We start from the raw sequence: 25981 nt of genomic DNA on the forward strand, positions 1-25981 counted from the left end.
ACTCTACTGAACGAAATAAAAATGGCTAACGCCAAAATTCCACGAATTGTTTGTGCTCGCAATTTCAATTGAATAAAATAGCAATTCTATCGCGAAATTTAATCGTAAACTACAATTAAAATTTACATTAAATATAACTACACAGTTCGATAATATATTCAATTGCCAACTGATAAAGTTTAATGTGTTAATTTACGTTCGAAATTTTCGCCAATATAAAACCCACGATAAAGTTTCAATATATTTTTCTTCCTCCTACCAATTTGTGATACGAATTAAAAAAAAAAGTGAATTTCATTAATTTTCATCTTGAAATGGAAAGAAAACTAATTAATTTATTGAATTCCTGTTAAAGTGGTGTTAGTTTAAAATAAAGAATCATTTGTTATCTGAGAAATTAAAGCGTGGAAAAACGAGAAACTTAAAAGAAGAAGAATTTATAATTTTCAGACTCCGCTGGTCGCGCAACACCCAATGACGCCATTTTTCGTTGGCTGGGCCACTCTGCGGCGGCGACCACGAGCACGACGGATCTCGCTCATATTTCACCACCACCATTAAAAAACTCGGATAAATTCTGTGCCAACAGTGACGGCGAGGCAAGTTCTTCTCAGTCGCTGCCGACATTTGACTTTCGACCGTCAGTCGAAGATTCCTCATTGCAGAGTGCAGAGGGTGGTTCTGTCTCTGGTTCTGGTTCCAGCAGTCAACTCAACTAAAGCTGAAGCTAAACTCTTGGGAAAAAGCAAGTAGAAGAAGAAAAAGAAGGAAGCGATTTAATTCAGGAAAAAAAGGTAAAGGTTAGAATTAATTGCAGAGACAATTTTCTTTTGGTTTGTTATTGTGGAGTTCAAATTTTGTGTCTTTGTTTGGCCGCTGTCGCTGCCGCCGCCGCATGGCCTTCGGTTTAGGTACAAAAAAAAGTTGTTTTCATGCAGAAAAAGGCGGGCGGGCTAAAAAAAAACGTGTTTTCCTTTCACTAGACGTTTTCGAAAAATAAATTATCTGCATTTCTCTTAACGAACACACAAAAGTTTTGTTTTTTTTTAAGGAAGATTAATTTTTAGGAGTGATAGATTTTCCAAAAAGAAAAGGAAATTAATTTCGCGAGCATTTGCTAAATTTGATAACAATTCTTTTGATGAGTTGAGTGGGTTCTTTTATTAGACTTTGATTGAAGTAAATAATTGTGACAAAATTCTGTGGAACTAACATAATCTAGTTCTGGAACTGACCTGAAGCAAAGTTAATAATGCAATTTAATGCATGCAAAGCTGATTATGCATTATTAACTTGGAAGCTTGTTTTATATGCAAATGTGTTTTGTTTATTGTTTGCCTTTCAGAAGACAATAATATGTAGAAAGAATTTTCATCAATAACTTATGACTTGCAAACAAGTTCTGCATATCTATTTAAAGAGTGATACAAAAGTTAATTATAATGTGATACAGATGCGTTCTGATGAAGTCTTAATTCTTTCCTTCGCGGTTACCTATGTGATATTTTATTTTCTATCAGGCAACAACCTACGACAACTTTAACTCTCGCCATTAGTTCGACAGCTGTCATTTTCCCTTTGTATTTTTAAAGTAAGCAAATAGAATATACTTGGTAATACCATGGCAACTAGCTCCAATTTTAATTTATTTGTTTCAAAATGCATGTGTTTTTCATGCCTACATTGTGCCCAGTCTATAAAGTGAACTGAAGTCCTTTTATAGTTGTTCGGTATTCGGTATAGACCCAGTTCGAGAAGATTCGTACTAGGAATGGAAACAAGAAAAGAATCAAATCTTCCTTCCTTAGTTCCACAGAATTTTATATTTAGCAAACAAATAACTGCAAGCTCTGTTATTCGCCTCAAAGCTTCGTCGCAGTTGGTTAACAACATTGGTCACTCTAATTCTTAAGAATTCAGAATCAATTCCAAAACACATAGACTCCAAATCCAACAATTAGACAGAAAATTCCAGATTTCTATACCTTACAGATCTTAATGGGAGGATAGGGCATTCCTTGGTAGGTAGAAATGGCGATCTCAAGGCAACCTAGCTTGTGATCCAATTAGCGCTGTAGTGCGCCGTTTTGATACCAAAAACTCGTTGGACCTGTGATAGAAAGGGAAAGATTTATAGAGAAGCTTCATAGCGATTATGTTAGAGCCATTTTGTCGCATTGAGAAAAAAGATTAGGTCTCTAATCTTTGTCTCAGATAACTCATCGAGTTCGTGAAAGAATGCTTTTCCAAAGCATTTCATTCTAGTGTTTGCCAAAGGAGGACATTTGCAGAGGAAATGGATTATCGTTTTACTTTCTCTTTGGTCACTACAACTACGGCAGAAGGTGTTGTAAGAGATACCCAACTTCTCTGCATGAACTCCTAAAGCCCGTTCATTTCCCACGGTACCGCTATGGCCCGGAACCCAGATCAGGGTGACACCGAGGTTAATATTCAGGCTCGCAAGTTCATCGCGACATTGCTGGACCAATTTAGATGAGGATGTGGCTGAGTTAATGGCTTTGACAGCTGCCTGACTGTCTGTAAAGATAGCCGAATTTCAGTTTTGGTTTGGGTTTTGTTTAAGTATCTTACATGCCTCCCTTATTGCCAGCAGTTCAGCCTGAAAAACGCTAGCAAAGTCAGGGAGCCTAAAGGATTTGGCTACATTTAGTGACTCAGAAAAGATCCCAGAACCAACTCCGCACTCCATCTTTGAGCCGTCAGTTCAGATGGTTGTGTCGAAACCTATCGATCCAATCTTCTCTGGATGGGAAATTAACCTTAAAACCCTTACTAAGGCTCAAAGTAGGAGTGCAGTAGTCAGTGTCTACCAAGATAATATTTGAGGGAATCAATTTCGTTGTGTTGCTGTGACCATAAGGTTTTGACAACCAGCTGTTTGATTCCTTCAGCCTAATGGCGCTGCAGGAAACTATGTATTTAATAAAAGGTCGATTGGTAGAAGATCCAAAATAACGTTTAAGGCGTCCGTTGGGCATCTACGCATGGCCCCTGTGGTGCCCACGCAAGCTGTTCTCTGAACCTTCTTTAGGTTATCAATATTGTAGGCTTTGCTAAGAGCAGGCCACCACACAATCGAACCATATGTTAAAATTGGACGTACTACGGCTGTGTACGTCCATAAAATCATCTTCGACAGAAGTCCCCACTTTTTGCCGAAAGTTTTGCTGCAGGCGTAAAAGGCAACACATGCCTTCTTAACCCGTACTTCAATATTTAGATTCCAGTTTAGTTTAGGGTCGAGTATAACTCCCAAATATTTTGCACTGGAAGACAATGATAGGATTTGACCGTTGAGTCGAGATAGCGTGAAGGGCGGTACTTTAGTTTTACTTTGGTTAACTCCTAGTCCACAACTCGAATTGTATCTATGACCAGAAGCCATAGAAGAGGCGAAAGGACACCACCCTGGGGTGTTCCGCTCCTCACCTGTTGCGATTGTATTGCCTACAGTGGCTCAAATCTTCCTACCACTGAACATGAAAATAATCCATTCTCGAATGAAGTCTTCAACACCGAACTTAACGAGCGATTCCTCTATGGATTCGGTAAGGACGTTGTTAAAAGCACCTTCTATGTCTAGGAAGGTGGCAAGAGTAACTTCTTTATAATGGATTGTTTGTTCTACAGTACGCACAACCTCATGGAGGGCAGTCTCCGTAGATTTGCCCTTAAGATAAGCATGCTGAGAGCTTTCGAGAGGTCGTCCAACTAGGATTTCTCTTATATGGTAATCAAGAATGCGCTCCAAGGTTTTAAGCACAAAAGATGTTAAGCTTATTGGTCTAAAATCGTTAAAAAAATCGGGCTAAAAACTATTTTGACCGGGCATTCCTTGACTTGTCTAATCCATTTTTATACATATGGTTCAAAAACAAAAGAAGGGGTTGGTGGAGGTGTGTACTCTTAAGGACTGAAATTTAGTCTCTCATTCCACCTTCCCAATCATTGTAGCGTGTTCCAACACTAGATTTAAAGAGATCAAGGTGCTTGCTATCTCTAATCAGATTGCATATAAGCTCTATTAAAGGTGTAATAACCGGGCACACTCTAATTACTTTTGTAGAAGCTGTATGGCCGAGGAAGAGGAGGAAACAGTTCTTCACACCCTCTGTACATGCTCTGCTCTAGCTCAAAAACGCAAGAATCACCTTCTTCTTTAACGATCTAAATCATATTAGCATAGTCAGCCTCTTACGTTTCGTAAGAGACTCAAACTGGTTCCATTGAGTTTGGGAGGAAGCCTCAAGATTCATGTGTTATCACAATGGCCCATTAAACTGGCCTAAGTGTGTCCGATTCCATCATGGACAGCCACTTTAACCTAACCTGAGCGTAAGTAACACCTGGCCCGCTATGCTAAGACCTAAATTTGTAAAACTAAAATTCACTGTATTTCGTTTACTACGAAATAAATGTTATCTGAACTTTAGCCTCAGCTACAGTCCTACTCTGAACGTCGAACTTGTCGAGTTGTAGAAGCTGGGTAAAGTCAATGATTCTCGAGAATCTTATCCAGATAAGCCCTGAAACTAAAGAACGTTCTTATCCGTCTACCTTCCCAGAATCATTAACCCTTCCCACATAAACAAGGCATATGAGCCGTTTATGTCACCAACTTCCATCCCACCTCCCACGTTGTAATGGCGAAAAAGCTAGACAGCGCTCCTCACTCTAGGTAACCTAGCTGAATTGTTGTTATCGAATCCTAATCTTTTTTTCACATATCAGAATGATGTTCTTAACGTCAAATGACTCCTCACGCTATCTCTTTCTCTCCAACCACCTCTTATCTTTATTGGGCTGGATCTAAGGTGTTAAACGACCCGTGCCGATGATCAGCCTGGCTGGGGGCCCAATTCAAAAATAGCCCAGTCTCTAACGGAGTATCCGGATACCTGGCGACCTCCGGATTACCTGTATTTTCGAATCTCTGTACAGGCGGACCTCTTTTCTTGGCCACTCGTGGGACTAAAAGAGGAACAAAAACAAAAATGAAAAGAATGATGAGACCAGTATCTCTTCAAGATTGGGCGGCAGTTTAGCGTCAAAGCCTGTTGACGTTCTCCTGCGGCCAACACAGAGAAGAAAGTAGTGGCAATCCATGGACCCTCCTCTGCTGTTGGTAGCAATGAGAGCAGGAAGGTAGCGATAAATAATTCCAGCAGTGACAGGGTTGTGAATAATGGCCTTACCACTACTAATGAGAGTACATCCAGAAATGGAGAGGGGAAACTCTAAAAAAGCCTATATACATATACAAAGGCGACAAGCGGCGAAAATCCTAAAGGCCTCTGGTGCATCATTGGGGGCTGAAAGGACACCGCAGCAAATCGCTCGCGTCCAATGGGCTAACAGCGTTCTTGCTGCAACAGGAACCAATAAAGACTCTAAGTCTAAACGTGAAAGGTTTTTTTAGGGGGCCATACCGACACCAAAACGGCCTCGTGTGCACAGCATAAGCACTCCCCTCTATCCCATCAAGAAACAAGTCAGTTTCAGTGACGTCACGAAGGGCAAAGTTGTGGTTGCGGTCATTGACAGAGATGATGATGGTACAATATCGGCTGATCGTTGACAGCTGGTCAAGGTTAAGTTGTCGGGTGGCTTTTTAACCCTAGAAAGATAATCATATTTTTTAGTGCGTGAAAGATAATCATACGTCTTAGAGACGTGTGGCACTTATTAAGCGCGTTTAAAGATGACAATTGATTTTTCATTATTATTTTGTATTTTAATTCATTTTATTTGGGTTATTTTAAGTAAAATGAATCAATAATTAAGTACAAAAGAAGTAAAATTTGAGCAAAATTTATAAAAAATCTGAACCACCTTTGAAAACAGAACGAACAACATTCTTTATTTTTTAAAGAAGTTGACTTTAAGTCTTAATATTTGGTAAATTAGTTCATTGAGGGGTAAGCTAACTATAAAAAATAGTTTTAGTAATTTTTGAGAAAAAAATTTGTATCCCCACATACTTTTGTTCAGTGCACAAAAGTTTCATAAAAGATAATCATACGTCTCCCAGACGTATAACATAATCATTACTGGCCCTAATGCATCTTCAGCGTGAATTTTAAGATGCACCATGCAAGCTATGACCTAGTCCTGAGCAAATATAAAAAACTAATGTAATACGGCTTATAATTGAAAAGATATAACAATTTTTCCCCGCCCCATACGTCCCGCAGACGTAGATTATCTTTCTAGGGTTAAGCATTTTGAGAGAGCTTTCAGGACCACTTCCTTCCATATGCGATGGGTGTTGGCATCAGGGTCATGTCAAATTCATGGTTTGTGGCCAGAGGTATTGTGACTTATACAAGCTAGCTTTTAGCCGATTAGGTGAAGTTTGGCCAGGTGCGAAGCCCGAGGTTGTCGCCTAGGAAGACATTCCTAGCAGACCTAAAGTCCTCATTTGGATTCCAATCGAATCTGCTGGTATCGAGGACATTCTCGAGATGGTCAAAGTTCGTAACCCACTCCTTCCGACGAATAACTGGAAGATAGCCAAGCTAGAGGAAGTGAAGGTTCTTTATAGGAGTGCCATTGTGGTACTCAATAAAGAATCCTTTGCTTATCTAGCCTTGACAAATGGCTCTATAAACTATGGCTTCGAAATTTCGAGATTTCTATACCTCGCAGATTCTTTTGGGAGGATAGGACATTGCTGGAAGATGGGTCATTCTATTTTTATACAGATGGTTCAAAAAGAAATGATGGTTCAAAAAGAAGGGGTTGGTGGAGGTCTGTACTCTGAAAGACTGAAATTAAGTCTCTCATTCCGCCTTCCCAATCATTGTAGCGTGTTCCAGGCAGAACATTTGGCGATGAAAGAAGTCTTGTCCTGGCTTAAAGAAAACGTGATATCAACATCTAATATCCGTATTTTCTCAGATAGTCAGGCTGCTATCAAATCACTGGACACTGTCTCTACAAACTCTATAACCGTCCATAACTGTCGATCGTTTTCAATGGAGATGGCACTGCAGTTTAATATTTACCTTTGCTGGGTTCCGCGCCATAGATACATTCTATTAAACTGTAGGCAGATGGACTGGCCAAGAATGGTACAGTACAACATACTGTAGCACGTTTGGCTAATGGTGCGCTACGAAGGAGGCAAACATCTGGTGGAATAACTTCACCACTTGTCAGGTCACAAAAAACATCTGGCCTATACTAAATTTAAAGCGATCAAGGTGCCCTTGCAGCCATTTTATCGTAAGCGACATTTTCAATAAAAAAGAAAACTTAAGTATTAAAATTTGCCAGTAACACATCTTGAGTCTTGAAGGCTATTGATATGTCTTAACTTAAACATAATTAATAATTTCCAATACTGACTATGAGTACAAGTTGTATCAAGGATCAGCAATTGTCGTTTACGATAAAACTTATTTTATCGCTTACGATAAATTGGCGGGAAGTCCTCGTTAACATAATCATCTCACGTTTCGTATGGATCTTAAGCTTGTTTGAGCTTAGAACAAAGAAACAAGGTTCATGTGGTTTTACAATGGGGCATTAAACTGGCCTAAGTTTGTCCTACTCTGTCACGGACAGCCGCCACTTTAACCCTAACCCCCCTTCCTAAAAAAAATGTTTACGAAATGTATGAGTAGTAGATGTTTACCACTAGTCTCGATTTGGGTGGGAATTGGCCAGCTTATATTTCCAATTAAGGTTTGACACAGCAGGAGAATAAGATATCAAACAGAATTATTTAGTAAAACAAGCTTTGTATTCCTTTCTTTCTATTTGAATAATTGAGGAATCTAATCCAACAAATTTTATTCTCGGACCTCCGAAAGCTAAAACACGAATACAAAAATCTTTTAGATTTTAGAAATGATATGAAAGGCTATGATAGTTCTTTTTTGCCTTTTGTAGTAGGAATCGTCCCCGAAAGATCCTGTGATAGTGGTGATTGCATGGAATTCCAGTTCTATCTACTAAAGCGTTTCTTTATTAATTTACAGCTACCCAAAAGCTGAATTTTCCTTGCTTATGTTTTCATTAACTAAGATTTAACTCTTTTAATTTGAGTCGGAAAATTGAAGATATTTCGGATATCAATTTTTGACAAACCAATATAACAAATTACGGAGATTTTAAGCTTATTTCTTTTTAAGAAAACGTTATTCTAGCCTGATTCAAGAAATACCTTTTAATATGTAAAGGGGAATATTTGCAACCTTAAAATTAAATATAAATAAACATCATGTTACTTTATCATTGCACACTTCATTTTTTAAAAACGAATCATCCAAATAATGGCTTTTTTTATTGAACACTTACAGTCGGACCCTTAAGTAAGGACCCATATTTGCGATTACGCAACGGCAAAGCGCTGCAATATTGCTTTCAATTTCAAGGCAAACATTGTTGTTGGCATGTTTAGCCACGTCGGTAAGCTGATGGGGGGTCAGTAGAATACAACGGCATCTTCGTTGTTGTCTTGGATTATGTTATCATCCATAATGTCCATGACGCTGATGTACCTGGGCTATGGCAGTCGCTGTTGGCTTGTCATCCTTCTTACTAGTTCGTTCGGGTGGCTTGATGAGTTACCTACTAGCTTTTTAGCCAAGAGTAGTAGGTAGTTGTCAAATGTATTTATTATCGCTTCAGAATAAATTCTGTCGTTTTTGACGCTCCCTGTCAAAGACAAGCCCAGTGCAGATTCTTAGGATCTTTTTTTCGATGCTTGATGGCCGTTTTGGAGATGGTGTACCAAACGGGAAAGCTGTTTTCAATGACTGGTCTCAGCAGTTCTTTGTACATCAGTATCTTGGTCTGTTGACTCAGTCCATTGTTCTTCTTCATCAATAGATGTACACGATGAAAGGCCCAGCTGGCTTTCCTAAGAACTTTCTGGTCATACGGGTTAAACTATAACAGCTCGTGGAAATAAACTCCCATGTACTGGACAGTCCTCTTGGCTAAAAGTGACGATCCATCTGGGAGTTTCAACTTTAAGTTTCTGCATATTGTCGCTTTTAGGAACCTCTACGGACGACAGTTAACTGCATTCTGAAGCAGATGAGTTCCCACTTTGCTGCCTTGATTTTAATATCCAATTTATGGTAGAAATCAAAGAGACGGTGGATGTGAGCTTCTACTTTCTTCACAGCTATATGTGGTAGCATTGAGGAGCAGTAGGTCAAGGAATCATCGGCGTATCGAAGGTTCTCGCAGTTGACGGGGGTAGGTTGGTCAGATGTCAGGATGCTGTATAGAAACGAGCCGAGCTTCGATTCTTGGACAACTCTAGCCCTGATGTTCTTTATTGATGATGAGCATTTCTCCAATATTCTTATTAGTACGATTGGAAAGCCCAGCATGTGAAGTTTATGGATGAGGCCTTCAATCCATACGCTATCAAATGCTTTCTCAACGTCCAGAAAGCATCCAACGGTGACACGATGGCTATTAAGAGCTATGGTGATGTCGTGTTGAAACTTCATTAAAGGATGCAGCGTCGAGTGTTTTTCCCGAAAACCAAACTGCATGTTAGGAATTATACTGTTTTCACAGCAGAATTTTTTCAGTTTCCTTAATATACGAGTAAGTTCCTCCAGGAGTTTGCTGATGTTGCTCAGGAGAGATACGGGTCTTTAGTTAGAAACGTACTTCGGATCTTCTTCTTGCCAAGATCTTATCAGTTCTCCATTTTTGGAGAAAGTAGTCATTGTTGAGGCAGTTGTTAAAGACGATTGTCAGGAAAACAAACACTACTTGCGGGAGCCTCTTCAGGATAAAGTTTGAAACCCAATCCGGCCCTGTTGACATCTTTGGTTTGCAGTGGTCTATCATTTCACAGTGCTCAAGTATGTATGCCAAGTTAGTTTCATTGAACACACTTCTCTCTGAAGTGGGAATCAGAGTTTGTTGGATGGACTCTTCCACTTCGTCAATGAAAAGTGGGCTAGACGCATGGTTTGGGGGTAAATTTGCCTTTGAAGTGTTTGGCAAAGGGTTCCACTTTGTCAACATAATCACCCTATTCATTGTCTGGTCAAAATAAGGCTCTTGCTTAGGAGTTGTAAATCACTAATTTTAAAGCAATTGAATAACTAGATATTAATATTTTTCGATGTTACACGAATGTAGAATTTATGAAGTCTCTAAAAATGAAGATAGAAACATGAATTTCACATATTGGTGATACTGATTGCTCCTAGATCTGGCACAACACAATTTTCTATACAAATTCCTAAAGCTGAACAAACATTTTACTGGAAAAATAGTATACAACTTTTTTCCTTCAAAGATGAAGAAGTAAACAAGCTTTAGGAGAGAAATAGAAATTCAATCACAATTTGCCAACATTTTTATTTATTCCTTTTTGTTGAAAAAATGACCCAAACAGTTTTTTTAAAAGAATTAACAAAATTTATATTTTCAGCTAAATATCATTCAACATGGAAACGTCCGAATCACAAAATTCAATGGAAATGTCTGAATCACAAAATTCAGCGGAAGCATCCGAATCACACAATTCAATGGAAGCTTCGGAATCAAAAAACTCTATCGAAGCCATGGACTCACAACTTCTTACGGAAACGTTAGAATCGAAAACAACCGTGGAAGAAATTGAACATTCTCAGCATTCTATAAAAACGCCGGATTCAAGAGAACCTGCGGAAGCATTAGAATCACAAGAATCCACAAATGATATTGAGCCCGCCATTCCTTCAATAGACGAAGAAGAAGAAGAAGAAAAGCTTAATCAAACTACCAGTAAAGAAACCAGTAGTCCGCCTCATTTAGAAAGCAGCTTATCAGATGAAGAAGATTCGGAACAACACCTTAGTATAGCAGATCCTCAAAATGACGAGCAAGAATTGAAAACTGAAACGACAACAGAAGACATGCAACAAGACGAAACACAACAACACATAGAAAACGAAGAAACAAATTTGACGAATAATGAATATCTCCCAACACTTAAAGAACCAGCTCTCGAGGAAAAAGATGCCGAAATTGAAAATGACTTCAAAATTATCCAAGCCCCAATTCTTAAGTTAAATGGAAATCATTCACTCTCGTTGAACGACGAGGATACTTGTTCGTCAACTACTTCATCAGCATCATCACATAACCTAGTAATAGATCACCCATTGGCAGAGGAACAACCTCCAACGAGCTCACAAGAAAATAATCTGCCTGACTCTGAAAAGATTAATCAATCAAAATCTTTGAAGAGAAAACTGAGCAGCAGTGACAATGAGTCACATCAATACAAGTATATCCATTTGGATAACGCAAACATGAGCCCAGCGAAAGACGACGATCAACGGCAGGAAATTCCTTTGGAAGCTGAAGGACAAACGAACTCAATTAATGCCGAGAATCCCGAACGGTCGGCATTTTTTTGGGGAAAGAGTAAAGAAGCAATGATTGTTCCCAAAGAGGAACCACTTCTGGTGAAAACAAATTCAACAAATCCTCAGTATCAAATTAAATTTATTGAAGAAAATGTTCCTCCTCCTATGTTCCCGCAGCAAATTCATGTGAATAATCAAGAACCTAACAATGGAAGTCTTAAAGAGAAGCCACCACCTCCATACCAATCATATTTCGGAGTTCAAAGCACTGTGGCTCCTGAACCTGCTAAATTTAGATCGCCACCAGCCTACGGGCCATATCCCATCTACATGAGTAATAATGTACAGCCAACTGCAATGGAAACAGAAATATCTACATTGGTTGCAAAACAGTTGTCAGATTCTTGTACACAAGTTGCTCCAATCGCCGCTGTTACGGAATCAAAGCAGGCAATTGGTTCATATGACCTGTATACTACACCAACTGGTAAAAGCCTTCCCCCTCCTAAGTTAAACTTTGAATGTTTCAAATGTAGAAGTGCTGTGTTCGAGAGCTTTTCCCAGTTGCGAGATCATCACAAGTCTTGCCTGTTCGCGGAAAATCCCAAAAGACTCCTACCCCCAAGCTCAGCGACCCCCGAGGCACCATTAGCAAATGGGAAAGATAAGACTGTTGCCCTCCCTAACCCTCCTGGACCAGTTGAACTATCAACTTCACTGGCACCAACGACTACGACGACGAAGAAACGTTTCTACCTTTGTTCATCCTGCGGTACCTATCACGAGAACTGGAATCTTTTCCTGCACATTCGCGAGATCCACAATCGACATGTTTGTCTTTACTGCATCCGATTGTTCCCCACGGCGGAAAAGCTTTCGCTGCATTTGGAAATCAAACACGATCTCGAACAGAACCACTTCAATTCTGAGGAGAAACTTCGAAGTGTGTCCAAAGTTGATGGTAACTCGCGTTTCCTAATGTGTTGCACATGTCAACATGTTTTCTCTGAGCATGAACGATTCTCGGACCACGTTTGTACAGAGTACATTCAGCCGTGTACTTTGTGTGGCCAAAAGGGACGACATCTGAGCAACTGCAAGGCTAACCCAGAGAAACGACAGAAGACAAAGAGAAAGACAAAAACAATAGAAGCACCTCCACCTGTTCATCAACCCGCGGCGGCATCCAAAACAAACAATAAAATTTCTAAAATGTCCAGAAAAATGTCAGCATTTTCGTCACCTGGACTACCAAACGACAACAGATTGAACAATAACAACAACAACAACAGCAGCCAGATGGTATTCCCAACGTTACCACTGTCTCTGCAGGCGATGCCAAATCCCCTTGAGTTTTCTAAACAAAACGGTTACTCCGAACCGCCTGCCCCAGCGGGTGGTCTTGGATATGCAGGAACAAAGCAACCCCCAGATGACTTTAATTATCATTCCGATGATAGTACTAACATGGTGATTGATGAAACTTGCAGTTCTAACAGCCACTTTAATCAGATGCCAACCGTGAACCCATTCAAGGCTTTGGACGAGCGAGAACGACAGGAAGCGATCCAAAAAACTGCCGAGGTAAAATCAACACTACCGCCAGACAGAGTACCTGAGGCTATACCTGAACCGAAGCCTCTAATTGTTCCGAAGATAAAACTCTGCGTGCCAAAAGAGTTTCAAAAGGCAGTCTATATGGAGATGTCATCAACAGACAGCAACGAGGACGAAGATCAGGACCATGAGGACGGGAGCTACGAAGGAGGGCGAGAAGAGCTGCAAACTTCGCAGTCGCCTATGACTGAGGAGAAAAATAGAACGGAGCGTCGTCCAGAGGACAACAATTCGAGTTCAGCGGACGAAAAGGATAGTAACCACGAAGATGGAGCTGAACTTGATTCGAAATTAGATAGAATACTTAAAGCAATCGAAAGAACTCAGAGTGAAATTCGAAAAACAAAAGAGAGGATGATGAGAACGTCACCGCCAAATGTCATAGACCATTCAAATGAAAGTCACTCAGCTGAAGTTCCTGCTACGGAACAAGATGATGCTGAAGTTTTGCCAATGGAAGAACCAATCCAGGATGAAGTTTCACCAATCGAACCCACTCAAGCTGAAGACTCATCAATGGAAAAAGTTCAAGATTCCATTCAAGAACCAGATGAACCGCAGCATGAATCGGAAGAACCTGAGGAAATTGAGGAACCTGAGGTACCCGAAGAACCTGAGGAACCCGCCGCCCCTTCGCTCGAGTGTACTTCAGAACATGAAAACTCTAATGCCAGTAATAACGTAGTTCTGAATGAAACAGTAAGTTGGACAACTCCGGAACGTGGGATGTACTCACCCACTCCGCCTCCAACGCCTAATTCTGCGTGGCCATCACCTTTATATCAACCGGAAGATAGTCCAGCAGTCATACAAGCTGTCTCTGAACGTGAAAACATCGAAAACATGGAGAAGGAATGCGAACATGCGAAGGAGCATTCTCCTGAAACAGACAAAATGAACAGCTCCTCCGAACTGGACATTGAGAATATTCAAAATCAAGAGGAATCTACAATGGACATCGAGGAGAAGTCAAAGCAAACACCTCCAAACTCGTCTCCGTTGCAAGTCATGGACTTCAGTCCCATAACTGCTGAAGCAGAGAAGAAACTTGATGAAACTGCGACGTCCGAAGAACCCAGAAGTCAACCCACACAGGACATCGACGACGACGAGGACGAGGAAATCGAAGTGGTAAAAGAACACATCCCACCAGCCGATGGAATCGAAGTAGCCAACGAGGATGTTGTAATCACCGATCTCTTGCTTGACAGGCCGATTGAAAAATTCGAAATAATCGAATTTGTTCGTTTGTGTGTTAAGGCCGTGTATTCTTTATGTCTGTATTGTAATCATGCGAGGCGCATAGCAGTTTGTGGCCATAGCTTGGTCCTGCATCTGCTGGCTCAGCATCGTTTTTCTGCTACCGTTGACTCGATCACAGCTGAAGAGCTCCTGCCATCGACAATTGTGTCAAAGCTGAAGAGCTTCCTTCCCGAATTGGAGGAGCATTATTTTAATTTAGACAGTTACTCCACTTTGCCTCCCAAAGAGAATACAACTGTCGTCGGTGTGTTCAATGAGAGGATTTTTGAGTGTTTTCAGTGCAGGTTCTCAACGAGAATGCATAAGGACCTCTATTTGCACAACAGAAAGATGCATCTCAAGACAGCCATTCTATGCTTCATGTGTCGGGCGAATTTCTTCAGTTTCAGTGAAATTTTGTGTCACATTTGTCCGGGTGCGCCGAACAAGGTAACCACGTTTGACATCAAATTCCGGTGTTGTTTGTGTGACATCGACAAAATACCCTCACCGTTCCGACTGATGGTGCATCTCAGGAAGAAGCACTTTGCATGTGACATCTGTTTGGAGGATTGCCACGTTCAGGCTAAGTATGTTTATCAATTGTGCATAGATTTAAAAAAAGTTTTCTTAACATTTGTTTTTACTTTGTTTTTAGACTTTCAAGCCACGTGTGGAAGCATAAACTTCATCACTTGTGTTACCGCTGTGGAATTGCGTATCGCAATAAAATGGACATTACAAAGCATCTGTTTTGGAAACACGGAACTGAGAGTATCATTTGCAAGCGATGCCTCCAAAAACGCTGGCGTCATGTGTACCACTTTTGTGTGCCTCCTACATCGTTTACATGTGATGTTTGCAGTTTGTGTTTCTCCAAGGCAACTTATTTGAAAGTTCATCAACGAGAGCATACCGGCGATTTTCGTTACCCTTGTACCGAAGACAATTGCGAGGAGAAATTTGTATCGAGGAAACTGCTTCTCAAACACAGCGCAATCCATGCTCCACCGCCTGAAGTTAAGGCCGAAGAAGAGGAGAAAGTAGAAAAAGAAGAGGATACACGAGAAGATAAAAAAGAGCAGCAAGAGTCCGAAGTGAAAGCAGAAGTAGAGGAGCCTGCCCCACAAGAGGAGAAACCTGCGCCTGTTGAACCGGCTGAAGATGTCAAACAAGAAGAGGAGAACAAGTCTGATGGCAAAACAGTTGAAGTTGAAAAGCCAGAGATTGGCTTAAAGCGAAAGAAGAAGAAGAGTCGCAATAAGGAAAGCTTAGAGGATCTTAATTTGATAGCACCGAATCTCTCGGAGAGCGACAGCAGTGGCGAATCGGACGTTGAAAGACCTCCTAAGACTGATGAAAAGAATTCCCTGGTGCCAAATGTCATGCTCTCACCCCCCTCCGAAGAAGACAAAGATGAAGAAAAATCGGAGGCAGTTGATGACAAGGATGCAGAAAAAATCATGGACATTTGGGAGAATTTCAAATCGTTTCAAGCCAGCCAGCAGGCGAAGAAAGAAGAAGACGACGATGTCCAATCATTCACTGACAGTGACTATCCAACGCCAATTCTACATGTTGCCTCGTCTGATCACGATTATTGCGCAATGTATAAGATACGGCCGCGAATTGTAACCGAAGACCGCAGTGCGGAGCTTCCAGAAGATTCGAAGGACCCAGCCGAAGATGATATCAATTCGGACTCTGAAAGTAGGGTACACGATGTAATGGAACGCAAAGAATCAATTTCCCCGACCAAGAAGAAACGAAAGTCTACCGGCAGTCATTCGTCTTCGAGTGGTTCCAGTTCGGATTCAAGTTCCCGCTCAAGTTGTTCGTGCAAGACAAATTGTAGTTGCTCGAGTAGCAGCAGTGGATCGGGCAGCAGTTCTAGTTCGGAAGATAGCGATAGTTCCACTTCGGAAGGCCGTCGTCGAATAGCCAAGAAGAGGGAGGAGAGAGCCGATAGAAGCCGATTAAAGAGTGAATCCTCTCAGAAGATAAGTATATCCGAGAACGTGGACGTTGGTGGGGTTGACGAAAAGGAGCCGGTTGTTCCAGTTATCGTTAATGAGAAGGCGGAGCCTGTTTTCATCGAGACTGACTTAGAGACAGCTGAATCAGAAACAGACGAGGAGTTCTATGACGAACATCCTCAGAAACTTGCATCTGAGATGTTAGCAGAAAAACGTCTGCAGCTGCAGGAACAGATGCGTCTCAGTCCATCGCATAATTTTGATATCATGGAGAACAGTCGTCCATCAACACCTTCACTTCCAGAGGAAATGGTCAAGGAGAAAAAGGTTAAGCTCAAGAAGAAGAAACGCGAGCGGAAGTCGACCTGCAAGTCCCAGGCGGTTCCACCCATCAAGCTCAATTTGTCAATCAATAAAGTGGAGATTCTTAGCAAGGAGCCAGTCATTCACCACCCAACGGCAATGCAAGTTCCTGAAGTAGATTTGGTGCCGCCATATGATTTGATAGCATCACCTGGAGTCGCAGAGCCGCCGGTGGCCCAACAGCCAATGTCTACACCGATAATGCAAAACCACACGGTCAAGCCTGTTCCATTCTTCCATACCAGAATGAGTGAGGGAAGCAGTTGTTCGGATGCGGACAGCTCGCTTAAGCGCTCACAACGTGCACGACGTCCAAACAAATTCTACGGCTACACAAGTGACGATGAAAATGTCCCCGGTACTCCTTTAGTGATCGGAACTAGAACATTTAAACCTCAACCACCACCGCAATTGACTTGGAGGAAAGAGGACCTTCCAGCTCCCTCAAAAAGTATACTCCTCAACAAACAGCCCCGCACTCCGAAGACCCCAGCTGGCCAAAAAGGGCAAATAAAAAAGCGAGTTCATCAGAAAACATTAAGTTTGAAAAAGAAAGTACATCGATTGCCACCCATACCCACGTTGAAAATTCGGCCCCCGAAATTAAATAAGCCTGCTGATGTAGCAGTTACCTTGCCTCCACCCCCACCACCACCGATTCCATCTCATCACTCATTTTCTTCAAGTCGAGATGAATCGGACGACAGTGACAGCAGCGATGATGACTTAGAACTTCCGGCTGCCAACACTGTTGTACCAGCGGCATCAATAATTCCAAAATGGAATCCAGCTCCTGCTGCTCCTGCAGTTATTGTAGAACCTCCACCACCTCCGCCACCTCAAGCATCGATGTTCAATCAAAAGATACCCCCAGCATTGCTACCCAATCCGGATTTTGCAACCATTCAGTATTTCAAGCGCAACAACATACGCTATCCAATAGCACCACCAGCTGGTGCCAGGCAGCCACGAGATGGAGAGAGTGTCTATTGCTATTGTCGGTGTCCCTATGATGAAGTTAGTGAGATGATTGCCTGCGACGGAGAGAACTGCTTAATCGAATGGTTCCACTTTGAATGTGTGGGCATAATGGTTGCCCCCCAAGGCAAATGGTTCTGCGCTGAATGCCGACCCAAGTACTCCAATGAACTTTATCCGCAATTGTCATAATGTGGAGCATCAAAATTCAGATACATTTCAAGGTGAGTTAAAAAATTATTCGTATTTATTTAATAAGACTTAAAAATATTTGTATTTATTATAAAAACAAGTTGCAAATGGTTCAGACACTCCCTTAGTTGTAGGAATTGTTTTTTGTTATTTTCAAGCTTGCCCTGAATTAGATTCAATAGAAGAATTAAGAATTGTTAGTTATCTTTAATTATCGATCCTAGTTTCCATGTAAGTTTATATGCACAACTTGATAAGGTTGGCGTACGTATTTCTTATTTAAATTTCGCAAACAGGTTTTTGAGCTAAACATTTCTATCGGAGTATAATGGAAAGTATCAAACTTTCCTTATGAGCACAATCATTTATATTATATGATGATTATTTTTAATATAAGTTTATGCCATCCAATGCCAACGACTTTAAAGGGGGTTGACTACCTTTTTCCCCATTGTATTTTCGTTTGTCGTTGTACTGTCTGTTTAAAAACTCGAATGAGAAAAACGGTAAAGTAAGTTTGGTACTTTATCTAAAAAAGTGTCTTAGTTTTGGTTGTTTGGTGTGTTTGTAAAGTTTTAGAAACCTCGTCTGAATTGATTGTTATATAGTTTGGTATGTGTTGGAACAATCAGTTACGAAACATTTAGCGCATTTATGTATCATTGGAAAAAGCAAATCGACAGGCAGACATCAAAGCTAAACATTTTTTTTAATAAGTTTTAAAGTCCCTTTCTCGGGGTTCAAACCGCTAAGGGTGTGTAAAGGAGACATTGTGAAGAAACAATATTTTTTGTTTGTATTAAACTTGAAAAGTTTTTGAGTATAAATACAAAACTATGAAAAGAAACTATAGGGAAACAAACTACGATATAAAAAAATGCTCACTCTCATGCAAACTCTCCCCAAGATACTTTTTGCTAGCCTCGGTCGTCAGCGTAGGCATCAGCATCCTATTATAGTTGATAATCCCACCAACCGACGAAAGTCAACACAAATCACGAACCGAAAAAAACCAACCCTCGTCTAAGTTATCAAAGATAGTAATTCACTGTCTTCTGCCAATTGCCAAGTATCACCAATCGTCAACCCCAACAACCGATAATAGTCAACAAAACCATCAAAATACCAATACCTCTCAGTGAGGTTTTAACTCTACCACAAAGATCTCAGAGGATCTGAATATTGTTTTTGAAAATTATACAAATATTACCATAATACGAATAAGCATTGAAAAGTGTTACTTGATACTTCGTTATACCGCCGTCAAATGGCAGTTTGCAGGAAATCGGCGGGATAATGAAACACTGGCAACGGATTGGCAGGAAAAAGTAATGTGAATTCGTCGTGCTAAAACTGTGTGCATACATGTTATGTAGCCCATTCAAATATATGTTGTCCGTCCGGCTGCAAGTACAGCAGCGCTTTAACTCCTCCTGGAGCATAGGGCAGCAACAAGATCCTTCCACCTGTCCCGACTCACCGCAACTGACCTCAGCTGTGGCCACGATTGAATACCTTGAGACCGAGCCCCTTCAAAACTGATGACCTCCAAGTTGTCTTTGGTCTTCCAACGCGACTATTACCCTGAGGATTCCATTGGACGGATTGTTTTGCTATATTGTCGTCTGGTTTCCTCGGTGTATGGCCTATCCAATGCCATTTCCATTGCATGATGTCTACGTAAAAGCGTTAGAAATGGTTCACCGGATCTTCAGAATAGAGCGCAGACAACGGTAAACGAAAGCTTTTAGTCTGCTAGAGATGTTGGCAGAGCATTTCCATGTTTCTGAAGCATATAACAGCACTGATTTGACGTTGGATTCGAAGAGTTTCAACTTAGTGCGTAGCGATATTTTGCTAGAGTTCCACACAGTAGAAAGGTTTCCAAATGCAATACGGGCTTTGTTTATTCTACTGTTAACATCCTGGTCCGTTCCGCCATCGAGAGCTATAAAACTTCCCACATTACTTTGGTCTTATTTGTGGTAATGCTTAAGTAAGCCACCTCTCCATTTGATTGCAGTGAATGACACATCTGATTTAAGCCTGCGTGTTGTTAGCCATGGGACCTATATCGTCATCATGGCCAATTCAAAGCTATCAAGAAATTGAATAACCTTGAGTATTAACAAAATTAAAAACATACTAGTTTTAGAATTAAACTGGTGTAATTATTCACAGATAAGTTTAGACAACTGTTCTCCAATTTTATTATTATCGTTGGCTTTTATTATTTTTATGAGACTAGGAAATTTTGAAAAATAAAAATAAATTAGATAGCGCAACAGTCCACGAAGCACCAGGGCCTAGTGACTTACAACTCTCTTCCATTCCTGTGTGCGAGTACTGTTGTCAGGGATATAGGAGACATACAGTTTTAAGCCCAATCCGAACAGCTTATTTGAAAAATTACCTTTCATGACAAGAATTATTCTGGCAACGTCTTAGTCACTTATAAAGCATAGGTTCCCATCGATTACCCAAATCAAGCATCAGTGAGCGTGGTTAGTAGGCAGATGTGGGGCCGCCGCCGTCTCGAAACTTACCGCGTGCTGTTGTCATGTGTGCTTTCTATCTGTTGTTCTTTTTCTTCTGTCTTGTATTAATGTCTTGTGTTGTTATCACCTTGCATAGTCTAGTCGTTCAAGGTGCTGTGCTCTCTACTCTGTACATTTATGTGCCGAGTAGTATGTAATGTAAGAATTAATCTTGAAGAATTTGTCAATTCCTCCCAAGAGACAGTACAGGTGAAAACAACTTTAGATGGCACTGAAAGGGATTGAACCCAAGACTTCTTGCATGACAGTCCAACGCACCAACCATCATGCCACGGGTACTACAACTCTAATTACTTGGCTTAGTTAATCGGCCACACCTCTTACAGAACTGGTACTCATCAACATTTTTAAATGTATGCTCAAGTTGGCATAAGGTTGTAAAATTAAGAAAATAGATTTTAAATGCGGAAACTACTCAAAATTTTAATAAAAACTGACGATGGAGAAAAAAGTTATTCACTTTTTTAAAGAAACGGTCTCCCATACATAGACAGTTACTCTTCAAATTGAGACATCAAAGTTTTTGTTGTTTCTTACCGTGGCAGGGATTTGAGTGGTCGAATTTTCAATGCGACTTTAAGAAAGCCCACAGGAAAAAGTTTAGCGGGGTCAAATCTTGGTGGCCAATTCACATCACCCCTGCGAGAGATAACTTTACCATCAAATCGTTTATGCAAAATATAAATCGTGGCGTTTGCTGTGTAGAAAGTAGCGCCATTCATTTGGAACCACATGTAGTCTAGGTTCATAAGAAATTAGTTACCATCGTTGTTGACAGTGACCGCCTCGCTAACGTCGTTTTCGAAAAAGTACATTACAATAAAGCCACGGGCCTAAAATCTATACCAAAAGGTAACTTTTTGAGGATGCATTATCACTTGGTGAACCTCGAGTGGTTTTGTGTCACTCCATATACGGCCATTTCGCTTGTTAACACAGCCATTCATCCAAAAATGCGCCTTGTCACTAAAAATGATTTTTCGGTCAAAAATGGGGTCCTCTTCCAATCGATTCGAAGCCCGGTCAGCGAACAAACGGCGTTGTCTATGGCCATGACCTTTGAGCTCCTTGGTCAGTTGGATCTTGTACGGGTGGGGGCCCAAGTCCCGACGCAAAATTCGCCACGTTGAAGTCTGCGAAAAGCCGAGCTTTTGTCCACGGCGAGGAATAGACTGCCTCGGGTTCTGCTATACACCGCGGCGATGTTCTCGGCTGATCTTGCGTTCCTTGAACGTACCGATGTTGGCTGATTGTTTACTGAACCGGTCGTTTTAAATTTGGCCACCAAACGTTTAAGAGTTGACTATAAAGGGCCGCCACGTCTACTGTAAAATGTGCGCAATGCCCGCAACGTTTGCGTTCACGAACACTCATTTTGATAATAAAGTTTTATCATTTGAACGTAGTGTTCAATCGTATATAGAGCTGTCAAAGTAACGTTAAAATGAGTACCCGTATGTATACGTTACTTTTGGTATAAATATTCGGTACAAATGTATCGTTACTAGTTACTTTCGTTACTTTCATTGAAATTGGTATTTTCGTTAAAAGTGTATTAGGTACATATTTCAGATGCACAAGAGCACAAGCCAAATGATGCATTTTTGTTTAAAATTGTGCATAAACACAAAGATAGTTTGTGCATGTGTTAATTTGAATGCAGCTGATATAAGGATATTAGTTTTCTCAGCACAGTGAGCGGAAAATATGAAGTAAATATTGAGAGAAACTTAAATAAAAGATATTAAATGTGTTGCATTGAAAAATATGTATTTAAATTTTTGTCATTTTATCTTTTTTGATAATTTTTCTTTTAAAGAGCCAAATTATACTTCCATTGTATTGGCTTTGCATTTGCATTACATTCGTAACCTGATATATTTGGAATTTCTTGACATCTTTGCACGTTTCGATAGGGATACTTCTAGAAGGCGTTGGAGAAGGTTGCACATTTGGGATTGAAATAGATTCATACGCCGATAGATGTTTAGACAGTAAATATTTTTTTAAATTTGTAACTGAACCACCTTTAACAGAATAACATGAATGGCACAAATCACACTTAACCTTGTCGCGTTCACGACTGTCTTGAATTGGACTAAAAAAGTTCCAAAGTTTACTTCTTTTTCGCTCCATTTGAATGCACTTACTAATTTAAATTTGAGATTTTTCACTTAAAAAACAACGACTCCAAAGTACCTAAATTCAGTTCGAGATTTCCCACTAACTAAAAAAGTAACGACGTTTAAAGTAACTAAATTCAAAAAATATCAATACTGACACAAAGTATCGGTAACATAAGTAAATGATACAAAACATACAAATAACAACAACACCAAAAAAAGAAAAAAATAATATCAATACCATATATAAGAGAAAGGGAGATAGAAAACTAAACTGTCAAATACCCTGGTTACAAGAGGAGATCGAGGAATCGAATCGAATCGAATTGAGATTTCGATCCAGGTATATGATGGCACTGAATCGAGGAATCGAATTCAAATTGAATCGAAATGACATTTGGGTTGTATTTGTGTGCGTACTGCTACGTGAATAATTTTCAAATTTTAAAACAATGCTCTCAACACAAAGACGAGCGCCAAATTAAATTCAGCTTATAACCAAAAATACTTCATTTAAATGGAGTATTTTTGCTTAGAACAAACAAGATAGAAAAAACTTATCGCACGCACACAAGCAAGACCTCACACACCAATAACTCGATTCCCCAATTCAGGTTTACAAACAAATTTTCGATTCGATTCACCTCTTTCTATGGGATCGGATCGAGTAATCCTATTTCGATCCGATCCAGGTCTATACGGCGCTAAATCCTGATTCAATTCGGATTCAATTCTCCTTGTAAACGCGGTAAAAATAAATTTTGCCTACAATTATTTTTCTCATTTCAATTTGAACTCCGCATTGTCTATCTCTCATCCTTCAACCTACAACAGATACGAAAAATGAAAAGAGACGTTACCCATTACAATAAAAACGCACACTTAACTTATACTACTCGCAACTACTTAGCTATATGTACATGTTAACTACAACTCACATATGACACACACAGTTCACAGAAAAACGAAACACAGCACACTATCACAGGATACATTATGACGGTGTAATACCACTTTCTATGCTGGTATGTTATGCGTCATTTAGTATGAAATAACTACCTAAACAAAAGTAACTAGATCATAAAAGTAACGACATTTATTTTAGAGTACCGAAACGTTACTCGGTACAAACTAAAATACCCGTTACTAAGTAACGAATACATACGGTTTGCTACAGCTCTAATCGTATAACTTGCCTTGATGATTTGGCATAAATAACTGAATAATAAACAAAAGATTTGACAGATGTCACAAAAACAAATTGGCAGTCACGGGGTGCCTAATCTACTGTTATAGGGTGGTGACATTGGGAGATTAAAATTTTTAGCCATTATCACACCCTGTAATCGCCAAGCTTTTGAATTGACCATTTTTTTTGAAACTGGGGGTATTATTCTGCTAAATTTCGGTGACCTAAATATTCAATGGGATTGAGGTCCGGTAGCAGAGTCGGTATCCTGAGCTGCTTTCTGACTAAAAGTAAAATGTTGTTGGTAAATTCAGTTTCTCTGCGAACTTTTAAGATTGTACAAAAGTTTCCATATGTTCATAAATGTGTCAATGAATTCAATTAAAAAAGACTTACAGCCATGTAGTACCCGTGGCATGATGGTTAGTGTGTTGGACTGTCAAGCCAGAGGTCTTGGGTTCATCTGTGCCGTCTAAAGTTATTTCACGGGTACTGCCTTTTGCGAGAAATTGAATTTCTTTTCATGAAAAGTGCTTTCTTAAATTAGCCTTTCTGATTCGGCTTAAAACTGCAGGTTCCCCCATCACTGACAACATTTATCGCACACAGGAATGATTGGAGAGTTGTCAGTCACTGGGCACTAGTTCTCAAGGATTTATTTCGCCACCTAATTTATTTATTAATTTACTCACAGCGTAGACCCTAATAAAATGACATTACCTTCTCCATGTTTAACAGTCGCTCGCAAATTCTCTATCTTGAATCACATATAGGGCTTTGCCCAAAACACCTTGCCTTCCGTCAGACCCAAATAAATTCATTTAAAGATAATAAAAAAGAAAATTAAAAGAATTTGCTAAAAACGTCGCATCTTAAATATTAATAGTAACGAATTACATACTTTCTTTGAATGTATGGTTAAAAATAGTTGTGAATTAAATCAGAAAACTCTTGAAATGAATTGAAAAGTGATTTGAAGATAGAATTTATGCAAACACAAAATATTTAAACAAAAAAAAACATGGATCAATTATACTATCAAACAATGCAAACTTGGTATGCATCCCCATTAACAACATTTCACAATCAACTCTAACCCTATTTTTGTTCTTTTCTTCTTACAGATATTTTCACTAGCACTAGTAATGTCGAAAACACAGCATTTGGATCCTTAATATGCTATCGAATTGTAAACCATGTATCCAGTGTTAAGCTTAATTCATTTAACATTAAAAAGAAATTTATATCTTTAAAAACACACACTTAAGAAATACGCTTATTAATTATAAATTAATCATTAAACTATTGTGTAATATAATCTTGAGGTTTATAATCGTAAAAATAAATATGAAACAAAAATAAACATAAAAATAACAAAACAAGCAAAAATCATTGAATACTTTTTAGTGGAAATATAGTTGAATTAATAAAACAAAACAACAATTATTGTGATTTCAGGAAATTTAAATCAACAACAAAAGGAGTTAATTTTGTTATTCTTGTATATATGTATTCAAAATCTTTATAAACTAAAAATTAAATGTACAATATTAGTTATTACCTTTATAATTATTAAAAATAATAAATAAATAAATAGCTCATTATAAATATTAATAATAATAACGTATAAGTAGACGTTTAAGAAATTTAACTGAGATGATTAATAAAACATCTCATTTATGTATAACTAGTTTTTATGTTTAGTTGTGTACGATATTCATACATAAATAATATAATTATAATAATAGGTGTATAAACATGGATGTGATTCTATTAATTATTTCAGTAGACCACAAAATAGTAATCGAACTTAAATTTTATTTTTTATTTTACCTTTTTCACATAAAAAAAAACAAAATGTTTTTTTTATTATTTTTCTTAATTTTTACTAAATTCAAACATGTCTGTGAAATTTAAAAAGAAAAAGAAAAAAACAATTTCAACCTAATAGTTAAACAAGAAATAAATTATAATAACAGTTTAATGTATTGTTAAATTGTTCTTGTTCTCTATAATCGATTATGTCGAAAATATAAACTGATATACCCTACACAACAAGTAATTAAAAAATAAAAAAAAAAACAAATGAAGAATACAATAAAATACAGAAAAAATACTATTTGTGAATTTTCTATTTGCTGTTAATTGGGAAGTAAATTACATAGCTTCTGCTTCACTATCTTCTTTCTCTTGCAAGTTTTAAATTTAGTTTTAACTGAAGGGGAATTATTACATGTGTGTCAAACCTCCTTTAACCTCAGTTCACAAAAAAGGCCTAGAGATGGTATTAGAATCTCTGGCCATATTATAATATGCACTGCAGAATTTTTATAACTACAGTCGAACTTCCATAAGGCGAACTTCCTTAAGTCGAATTTCTCTA

The 25981-nt window shown here is 39.1% G+C and overlaps 1 protein-coding gene across 1 annotated transcript; it reads left to right on the forward strand.

Moving 5' to 3' along the window:
• LOC129941238 (uncharacterized) lies at positions 1 to 25717 on the forward strand. The gene is made up of 4 exons (XM_056049856.1): positions 1 to 794; positions 10439 to 14809; positions 14878 to 17760; positions 24723 to 25717. Exons 2-3 carry the CDS (start codon positions 10455 to 10457, stop codon positions 17726 to 17728), a joined length of 7206 nt encoding a protein of 2401 aa, XP_055905831.1. The 5' UTR covers positions 1 to 794; positions 10439 to 10454; the 3' UTR covers positions 17729 to 17760; positions 24723 to 25717.
• Positions 25718 to 25981: the final 264 nt, after the last annotated feature.

This window comes from Eupeodes corollae, chromosome 1, assembly GCF_945859685.1.
Source record: "Eupeodes corollae chromosome 1, idEupCoro1.1, whole genome shotgun sequence".
NCBI classification, from domain to species: Eukaryota; Metazoa; Arthropoda; class Insecta; order Diptera; family Syrphidae; genus Eupeodes; species Eupeodes corollae.